The 10,529-nt window shown below is 39.8% G+C and overlaps 1 protein-coding gene across 1 annotated transcript in view; it reads right to left on the minus strand.

The window, feature by feature from the left end:
- The window catches only part of plcd3a (phospholipase C, delta 3a), a 25,931-nt gene that overhangs the window by 10,221 nt on the left and 5,181 nt on the right, over nt 1-10,529 (minus strand). Inside the window, exons 2-4 of the mRNA XM_037689236.1 lie at nt 6,960-7,127; nt 2,452-2,680; nt 1,619-1,748 (exon numbers count right to left, since the gene is read on the minus strand). Of these exons, the coding sequence (XP_037545164.1) occupies nt 1,619-1,748; nt 2,452-2,680; nt 6,960-7,127 (527 nt within the window). The remainder of the gene's footprint in view (nt 1-1,618; nt 1,749-2,451; nt 2,681-6,959; nt 7,128-10,529) is intronic.

Raw genomic sequence — 10,529 nt, forward strand, 5'->3', positions numbered from 1 at the left:
TGTCATTCTGTTACTGTTAGCTTTTAGCTAGCCTTTTGCTACATTTAGCTTTTAGCTGTCATTCTGTTACTGTTAGCTTTTAGCTAGCCTTTTGCTACATTTAGCTTTTAGTTGTCATTCTGTTACTGTTAGCTTTTAGCTAGCCTTTTGCTACATTTAGCTTTGAGTTGTCATTCTGTTACTGTTAGCTTTTAGCTAGCCTTTTGCTACATTTAGCTTTTAGCTGTCATTCTGTTACTGTTAGCTTTTAGCTAGCCTTTTGCTACATTTAGCTTTTAGTTGTCATTATGTTACTGTTAGCTTTTAGCTAGCCTTTTGCTACATTTAACTTTTAGTTGTCATTATGTTACTGTTAGCTTTTAGCTAGCCTTTTGCTACATTTAACTTTTAGTTGTCATTCTGTTACTGTTAGCTTTTAGCTAGCCTTTTGCTACATTTAGCTTTTAGTTGTCATTCTGCTACTGTTAGCTTTTAGCTAGCTTTTTGCTACTTTTAGCTCTTGGCCACTCTATAAGCCTATAGCTTAAAAGCTCAATGTAGCAAAAGGCTAGTTAAAAGCCAAAGTAATTAAATCCTGGCTAAAGGCTAAATGAAGCAAACAGCTAGCTAAAAATAAAAACAGCAAAATGGTAGATAAATGTTAAACAGAGTAAAACGATGGCTATAAAAGTAGCAGAAAAGTAACTAAAAGCCAAACTAGCAAAAGGATAGGCATAATATAAAAGTAGTAAAAGGACGTTTAAAAGCTATAGATATTCAAGGTCTGGTTAAGAGCTAAAAGTAGCAAAAGGCTAGCCAAAAAAAAAAAAAACTAAACGCAGCAAACCAGCAGAATGTTAGCTAAAAGCTAATTGGAACAAAAATACAGCTAAAAGCTAAATGTATCGAAAGGCTAGCTAGAATTTCAACATAGCAAAAGGTTCACTAAATCTGGCTGAAAATGTTAAAAGGCTAGTTATAAATGCTAAAAGTATATAAAAAAAATCTGCCTAGAAGTAAAAGCAGCAAAATGATAGCTAAATGCTAAACCAAGTACAAAGACTGGTAAAAGTAGCTGAAAAGTAGCTAAAAGCTCAAATTTGCAAAAGGCAAGCTAGAAGGAAAAAGTAGTAAAAAGCTGGGGGGTGGGGGATGGGGAAGCTAAAGATACTTAAAGCCTGGCTAAGAGCTAAAGTGGCAAAAGTCTAGCTAATAACTAAAAGTAGCAAAGCAGCAAAATGGTAGCTAAAGGCCAAACAGAGTAAAAGGGTGTCTAAAAGCTAAAAATATCAAAAGGCTAGCTAAAAGCTAAGAGTACCAAAAAGTTTTTCTAAAAGGTCAAAGTAGTAGAATAGTAGCTAAAAGCAGCAAAAGAAGATAAAAACAGGAAGCAGATTTTGAAGAGAGCAAAGATTTTGAAGTACAAATCTCTGTTTCCATGGTGAAATATTTGTAAAGAAAAATTATTTTAAAAGAACGAACGTTAGAAACAACAAAAGCTGTGGCACCCATCTCCCGAATGAGCCGAACATTTTGAAATACAAACAGCTAAAATATCACAAAGTATAAAACCAGAACAAACAGCATTCACAGGTTCAAGAGGACACTAAACGGATGCAGAGACCGTCATGACTCTGACCTTGAACAAAGCGCGAGAGTAGTGCTCACTCAGGTCAACGTTGATCATCTGCAGCAGCTGTTTGACCTCGGCGTAGGTCATGTTCCCGTCCTGGTTCTCATCCGCACGCTTCAGGTAGCCCCGGATCCAAGTGAAGGGAATTAAGAAAAACAATGACATAAAGATACAAGAACTTCAAGTGAAACCACTACGGCAGCGTTTGGACAGGTGTGGGGCTCTGTGGGAAGGTTATTAACAGCTACTATCTTACCTGCTGTAGATGGTTTATTCTGGATGGAAGGATGAGCTAATGGCTAGTCTGAGCAGGGCCAACATCAAAGTGGACTTGTTCAAAGAGATATAAAGGTTTAAAACATCGGTGCTGTAAAACTAGAGTTGTTTTAACACCGTTCACTTTTAGCTCATTCATCTGGTCAGAGTTCACCAAACTATTCAAAGAGCTATCTACAGCAGGTAAGATATTAACTGTTCATAACTTTTCCACTGCAGGAGCTGAACTAAACCTTTAACTGAATTACTCTTCATGATGTCACGTCACTGACTAATTGCTGGATTTTTTTAGCTTTCTTTTCATATTTCTTTTTACAAGTTCTTTTTATTTTAGAGTTCTTGTTGCCCATGGAGAAAATACAGAAATGGACCTGCAGCTGAGAACTACACTCCCTCGTCCTCTGGCTATGAGAGATGGTAAATAATGGAGACAGGTGAGGTACATTTGGACGGTGCTTTTCCATGTGGCCATGACGGCTCGTGTGAGCTGTGCAGGTGAGTCAGCCTCCATAGTGATGCTGCCTCAGCTGCACTCGTACTGGAAACATACGGCAGCAGGATATTGGTCCAGTTTTTCCTTCTGCGTCATGCTCTGCACGCGCTCCTTCAGAAAGCGGAGGCCTCGCACCCAGCGCTGGGCTTCGTCCGGACAGGAGCACCGCAGGTCCAGGCTCTTCCTGGCTCCCTTAAAGACCACCGTGAAGCACTGGTTCTCTGGCACGGACCCGGAGAGCCGCCTCAGCGCCTCGGACTGGCAGCCTTCACGAACGCACTCCACCTCCGTGACAGCGACTGGGAGAGAGGAGACACGGAGCCGCTGAAGGTCAAGAAGAGAGATGCTGTGCAATAAAATAAAACGAGACACGAATGTCTGTAATTTTACAAATATTGGGTGGTAGTAGCTGAGCATCATTCCCTGCACATGTTCCGAAGGCTAACCGTTACACATATTTGTTTAAAAGTTTTCCAAAACTTGCTCTACTTTGTTTTATGCTATTTTTTAGCTCACGTTCTGCTTCTTTTTGCATTCATAAAGTTTTTGCTACTTTTAGCTAGCATCTTTCTTCTTTTAGTGTTGTGCTAACGTTATGCTATTTTTAGCTTTTAGCAAATGTTTGGCTCATTTTAAAATGTAGCTATTGTAATTGCTCTTTTTATCATTTGATAGAATTTTGCTCCATTCAGAAAATATTTAGCTGTTTTTAACATTTAGCTACCATATTGCTTCTTTTTGTATTTAGCTAGTTCTTAGCTAATTACTTTTAGGCACTTTGTTTCAGCTATGGCTGTGTTAAAGTGCTTTATAAATAAAGTTGATGATGATGATGATGAAGTGTTTGACACCGGCAGCTCCTTTTACCATTTAGTTATCATTTAGCTACTTTTAGCTTGTGATCTGCTACTGTTAGCTTTTAGCAAATGTTTAGTTCCATTTAGAATTTAGCTAGTGTTTAAGCTGTTTTATCATTTTTCCATCATTTTGCTACTTTTAGCAAATGTTTCCACTTTCAGCATTAAGCTTGCATATTGCTAGTTTTAGCCTTTATAAAAAATTTCAGTTTTTTAAATCAGTTTGCTATTTTTAGCACATATTTTGCAGCTCTTGGCATTAAGCTAGGATTTAGCTTGTTTTCACATTTCACTAGAATTTTGCTAATTTAAGCTTTAAAAAATGTCTTGCTTTTAGCATTTAGCTAGTATTTTGCTGCTTTTAGCAAATGCTCTTCTCCTTTTAGCATTTAGCTAATACTTTGCTACTTTTAGCTTTAGGCAAGTGTTTTGCTCCTTTTACCTTTTAGTTAGCATTTAGCTAATTTTAACTTGCTATCTGCTACTGGTTAGCTTTTAGCAAATGTTTCCTCCCTTTTAGCAGTTTGGATCTTTTGCTCATTTAAACATTAGCCACTTTGCTTATTTTAGCTTTTAACAAATGTTTAAACTTTCAGCATTTAGCTAGCATATTGATAGTTTTAGCCTTTATAAAATATTTCTGTCTTTTTCATCAGTTTGCTTTCAGTTTTCTACTTTTAGCAAATATTTTGCAGCTCAAAATTAAGCTAGCGTTTAGCTTGATTTTGCATTTCACTAGCATTTTGCTACTTTACACTTTAAAAAATGTTTTGCTCTTAGCATTTAGCTAGTATTTGGCTGTTTTTAGCAAATGTTCTGCTCCTGTATTAGCTTGCAGGTTTCTCCTTTCAACCGGTGCTCTGCTCCTTTTAGCTGTAACGACTCAGTTCCAGCTTGTTGGGCAAATTTAAGGAAAGCCATTTAGCGCTCAGCGTTCACACTGCATGTCCAGAAGCCTTCAGCGTGGCGACCACTGAGCTGTCTGTCCTGACAATAGCTTCATTCTGAAGCTAAAGGCCATAAAAGCCTCTGCTCCCCACCTCTTCACAAATCTCTGCACATTCTTTCTTCGAGGTTATCCCAGAGACGTGACATGCATGTGTGAGTGTTTCCAAGCGTAAACAGAAAACAGAAGTGTGAAGAGCTGCGCTGTAAGCCCGGTGCTTTGGAGTGTTGGACACAACAGATAAAACTGGACCTGGAGGCTCTGAACAGAGAAATCAAGCCGAGACTGATTTGGTTCTCAGCAGCAGCCTGCCTGGTCTTCACTGATGTCATCAGGATGTTGCAACTTCAGTGCATCTATTTTTATTTTCAACACAATCAAGGCAGCCTTCACCACCAGCCGACCCACAAGTCAGCCCTCCTCCCCGCTCTGTGCCCTGCAGAGCGTCAGCGGTAAAACGTTTTCCTGCGTCAGCGAGAACTGAAAAGTAGGAAAGCAAAAAGCTGGGTAAATCTTTTCCACCTGAAGCAGCTGTGCAATAAAATCAACAAAACCGTCAGATTGTTGTGCCTATCTGCTGAAAACAGTCAGTAAATCTGTTGCTTTCCAGTTTCTTTAACTCCTTCGGGTGTTTGTGAAGTTAAAGTGATCCCTGTAACAGGAAGTGTCGCACACGAGCCGTTCTTCCACCGTCCAGTCTCACCACGGCTCGCGTCGACTCTACTCAGGTATGCGTGCTTCCTACGACATCTTGTGCGTTGCCTTGATGTGGGCGAGACCGTTGTACCGCGGTCGCCCGAAACTTCTGTCCAAGGCAAACAACACGGCAACGGGCAAATAAGTGAAATTAACTGCCCATGAACCACATGTTTGAGTTAGTAGAGAGGACGGGATGAGGAGGTGATTTGAGACTGAAGGCGCAGTCCAAGGTCGCCTCCGAGTCCGTGAGCTTGGAGAAGCTGATGAGGAGATAAAAACAAGCCTCGCACGCTGCCCGTGGCAGATTCTCGTGCCTGGTCTTCATTTTGTAGACTTTCTGTATAACTGCGGCCTGTCACGATCATCTGACCAGTTTAAAAAATCTGCCGCCGAGTGCGGCTCATTTTGGGAAAGATAAATAGAGGATATTTTTATCCAACGACAGTCACATCCTCCGTCACCGTTGCTCGAGTGTTGCACGTTACTGTGAAGGAGTCTCTGCTTAATTAACGTCCTGTTTCCAGATTTGAGCGGCTGGTGAAACGAGCGAGGGGGGAAGAGGAGAGGCCCGTAGCGTTGGTCTGGTGTCAGCAGCTTCGTGCTCGATCTCGACGTTCGCTCCTTCCTTTAAAGACGCCAGCCTCGCACAGCGTCTTTTCAGTTAATAGTTGTTTGTAATCTGGGTTTGGGAGGTACCGGCTGTCCTGTTTTCAAGGTTTTAGGATTATAGGGACATTAAAGACATTATACAAAGTACCGTATTTTCTGGCGTATAAGTCGCAGTGTTTTGTATAGATTTGTTAGTCCTGCGACTTATATACGTTTTTTGTTTTCCATACTCATAACACAATTTTTGACTGATGCATTAAATTTCCTAAAAAATTAAAGTTAGCGGCTCCGGCCGTGATTGATGGATGAACGGCGCCGTGCCGCCCTGGCGAAATGAAGCTGTTTTGACCATTACATAAATGCATAATAAACACGACGGGTCAGCAAAGATGCATAATAAAAGTGACTTATACACAGAAGCAACTTATATATTTTCAGGTCTCTCTTGTAAATGAGTCCCCGAGGCTCAATGGGATTAACTTGTATAATAAAGGTTGAATGAATTAATATGTTTTTTTTCCTCTTCATAATGCTTTTTTTGACTGATGCGACTTATACTCCGGAAAATACGGCACTAGCCTTACAGCTAAGACACTTGCCTGTCTTCCAGTCCCATCCAGGTTCTACCCTAAGCCTTTGGGCAATGCAAATAAAGTCACTTTAATTGAATGTGTCAGTCTCTCTTCGTCAGTCCACACTACTCTGGGCACTAAAACATAATATTAATCATGATATCTGGAGGAAATCACATATAAATGTGCAACCACTTGCCTTTTTATATTAACTAATAAGCTACTTGAATAGAAGCAAATGCTTCATTATAAATATTACACAAATATAATAAGGATTAAAGCTGCAAGTTCAGTGTTTACATTTTATTCAAACCAAATGTTTTTCTCCTGACAAGAGTTTGGCTTTTTTCTTTGTCTTAACGTGTAAAAATACCAACGGAGTTCATAGTAAATGTTTATTTACTGTGTATAATTTACCAAATTTGACTTTTTCACATAAATAAAAAACGCATGTTAGCTTCTTTTTTCCACTTCAAATACTTTTTGTGGCTCTGGAACAAAATACAATTAATTGGGAGAAGAAACTCCTGTGCTAATCTTATAATAATCTGACAGAAATCTGTCTGGGATTGAACTCGCAGGTGAAGGAGTGGCGCTGGGCTTCAATTATTTTTGGTTCCCATTTCAGTTTCCAGTTGTGACAGAACCAGTTGGACTCACTCCTGTTGTCACATGAGAATTATTTACGGCTTCTCTTCTGTGTTGGATGCGGGAAAATCAACAAAGAAATTTTAAACTGCCCATTTTTTTTATATTTCTATTTCTCCAGGAGCCTCTGAAGGCCAAGGTTCCTTCAAAGAGCAGGTTCAGATTTAAAGAGAAAACTCACCAATCTACAAAAACAACATGTTTTTATTTTTATTGAACGTGCCATAAATGTTTCAGTCAAACTTACACGTCTGCTTTGATTTGGCTTTCCAGGAGCTCTTGGTGGACTCGCACCACACGGTGAGCCCGTCCTCCAGCAGCCGCAGACCTCGACTCTTCTGCCACCTCGAGGAGCGAACCTTCACCATGCTCGAGCCCTGCATCATCGTGCGGACGTCCTCGTTGTCCAGAATCCCTGAACACACACAAACACACAATTATTTACATGCTAAAGACAAAAACTCAAACAGGAACGGGGAAAAATAAGAGAAATGTTGAAAAAAGCTCAAATGTTTGTATAAAAAAAATAGAAAAAAGTGTAAAATTGTGCCGTTTCATCATAAAGTCGTTAAAAAAATGTAGAAGGGAAATCCCTGCGCAGTCCAAGGAGGGCCGGACTTGTGTCATGGGCACCATTAACAAGAACTTAAGATTAACACTTAAAAACAATGAATTGTTTGCTCGACATCATAGTAAAGGTGCGTCTCAGTTGAACTTTACTTTAATAAATGCACTTGGACGGTCAAACAGCTGCATTTCATCTGGGCGGCGCGGCGAAATGCAGCTGTTTGACGTTTGCTGCACGAGTTACAGAGTGAGGCGAATGTAGCTCTGTACGGCAAGCCAAGTGTCTCATTAATAGACACTTTTACTTATTAATGAGACACTTGGCTTGCCATATTACTCAACCACCCTCTAGTGGCTGAAAATGGTAGTGTTCAATATTTTCCATGTCAAAATGAATGAAATTGTCAGATCTCAGCAAAAATTGGGTTCTAAATATGGGAAAAAACATAAATAAGTTGCTTCGCTGTATAAGTCACAGGGCTTGCTAATTTATGCAAAAAGCTGTAACTTATACAGCGAAAAATACAGTACTAAAAAAAAAAATCCTACCAACAATTAACCAAAATGCACAGACTATGACAAAAAAAGTCCAAATTAAATCTGTTTGATTTCATTTTCATTAAAGGTACTCATAAAAACAGGTCATTTTATGTGTTTTTAAATAAAAAAGTGACTGCCATCTACCAGGAGAGTTTGTTTACCTACATAAACGACTGAAGTGGCTGAAAACAGGTCGACGTCCATGGAAGAGCCGTTTGGAGTGGAGGAATCTGGCAAATTTGATGTGTCAGCACAAGTTTGTGCTCAGATTTGTTAAGAATGCAGATAAAAGTACTTTGTTGACATTGAGTGCGCACCTGCATTTCAGAAACAAACATCTGGAAAACTGCCAGTCAACTCTTACATGACAGTCTGAAATATTACTTCAGGCTAATGTTTTAAGGTTAGATTTCACTTTCTGCATTTAATACCTTTAATCCTTTATGTATTTAAACATCCATGTCCTCTGACATCCATGAGGGGGTGCTGCAGCACCCACCACACCCTTACTTCTCATGGTCTTGTGTCTAAATGACATTTTAGCAAACGTATTTACGTGTTGTTTTGAAAATGACTCATGCTGAGATTCAGACAGGAAAACCACAAAAAAAAGGACCTGAACTTATAAATAGGCTAAACCCATGACTACAGTCATCACCTGTCCTCTGCGTGTACCGTAAACCTCCCGTCATGTTTTATATGCAAACCTCCAAGGAATGACGAGTGCTTTGGACTGATACACGATGTGTCAGAGAAAATGTGACAGGAAATTCATCCTTTGGATTAAAGCCAGACGTGATAATCTGTAAATTATCAGGTCAACAGACAGAAAAGTTACACAAAATGTTCATCTGGATGTTTGGTCATCCTTAGCTCTCCAACGAGTCACTTTAAGGAAATCTTTTTTTATCCTTTAAGGTGCTTTTTTTACATGATGTGGTTCAGATCCAGTCCAAAGTTCATGTTTTTTGACAACGACGTCCAGACTGGAAGTCGTGTTTACACGAGCTTTCCAAATCGCATTCCAAAGGTTCAAAGGTGACAGAGCCTAGTGGGGGTCAGAGGTCAAACCAAAACTGTGCAATTGAGGTCTTCCTACATTTGTTAACTTGGTCAATTTAACTCACGTTTTAATGGTTCTGTGTAACAAATGTGTGCTTTATTCTTAATGCCAAATTGCGTGCATGTATGTAAACGTGCGGTTAGGAATCTAGTTTCTTAAAAACTAGTCTTTCAGACATGATCACGACTTCTTCTGGGATTAAAAAAAAACAAGTTGCACAGCGCTTTCTCTCAAAGAAGCAGCAAAAACAAGCTCTCGCTCATTAATTTACTCTTCGGGGATTATTTCCTACCGAGTTACGTCTAAAGATTTGTGCAGACATGGACGGTGTGTTTTCTTCCTCTTCCCCTTTAAATCACGGACTTCACTCCGCCGGTTGCCAAACAGAGTCGCTCTCAAGTCTCCCAGAGCAAACACAAACGGCTCAGCTCCCCCCCCTGCAACCCACTGAGTCCGAACACAAAGAAATCCCTCCACCCAACTCCACCAGACCCCCGTCCTCATAACAAGCCCTGTTTTTCTAAGCTGCTTCACGTGCAAGGCTTTCTCACAAGCAGCACAAGGACCTGATTAACTACAGGTCAATAACTAACGTACACTTGAGCAGCCCAAACAGCCTGCTCTGTCAGCTCTTTGCTTCGGCTGCTGTAACTGTAGATCTGCTTCAGACGTATAATCTCTTTGGTACGGTCATGTTTTAATCCACCGTATTCCTCTGAAAGTCGAGTAGTGTGGAAGTGGAGCAATGGGCACGGTTCTTGTTTTCTCTTCTTCCCCTCCAGCAGAAAGTTTGGTTGGCGTCCGCAGGTCGAATTCCTGAGTGTGGACTGGTTAGTAACCATGCTGATGAGTTTTAGTTAAACAATAAAACAAAACATGCCTGTAAGCTCCCTGGGCTGTATGTTTTAGAAGCGTTCTACCAAGGTCAATGTTCCCAGCATATCACTTAATAGAAACCTGAAAAACATGTTCCTCCACTTTGTCTTTCTTTGAAATGAAAGCTATTGAGGGCATTCAAAGAACGCAACGGGTGGGGGGAACGTAAACAATAAAGGAGTTTATGAATGACGTGCACAAGGTAAAAAAAAGTAATCTGTGTAAATCTGAGTTTTGAGTATTTGTCAGTAGGTTAATAAGTTAATAATAAAGTTAGTCTTTAAGGGGTTTTGTGCTCACATACTAAGAATGATCAAAAATAAATACTTGAACTTCAAATTAACAACAGAACTGTTGATACTAAACAACAGCTGCTACGAAACAGCACAGAGTTGGTTGGTGCTAAATGCTAACAGGGTCTTTGCATGTTATCAGTGCCAGAATGTCTAGATTAATATTATTAGGGAATACAAGGTGAAGATATCATTTTAGAGATACATTTCTGAAGAAACATTCTCAGCAGTTAAATGCGAGGGGGGAAAAAATACTGCAAGTTAGCTGAAATTAGCTATCACGCTAAATAACACATTTCTTGAAATGATTTGTTGATAAAATCTCTGCTTTACATTCAGTCTGTTTAACTGAGGATTATTTGGTACAAAATCAAAATAATGTTATTAAACTGACTAAACTTTAAATTGACAACTGTTTATGCTAAACAATGTGCTAGCTAGCCACACTAGCTGCTAAGTGACTAAGCACATAATTGGT

This window comes from Nematolebias whitei, chromosome 15 (assembly GCF_014905685.2).
Source record: "Nematolebias whitei isolate Nwh7 chromosome 15, NemWhi1, whole genome shotgun sequence".
Lineage (NCBI taxonomy): Eukaryota > Metazoa > Chordata > Actinopteri > Cyprinodontiformes > Rivulidae > Nematolebias > Nematolebias whitei.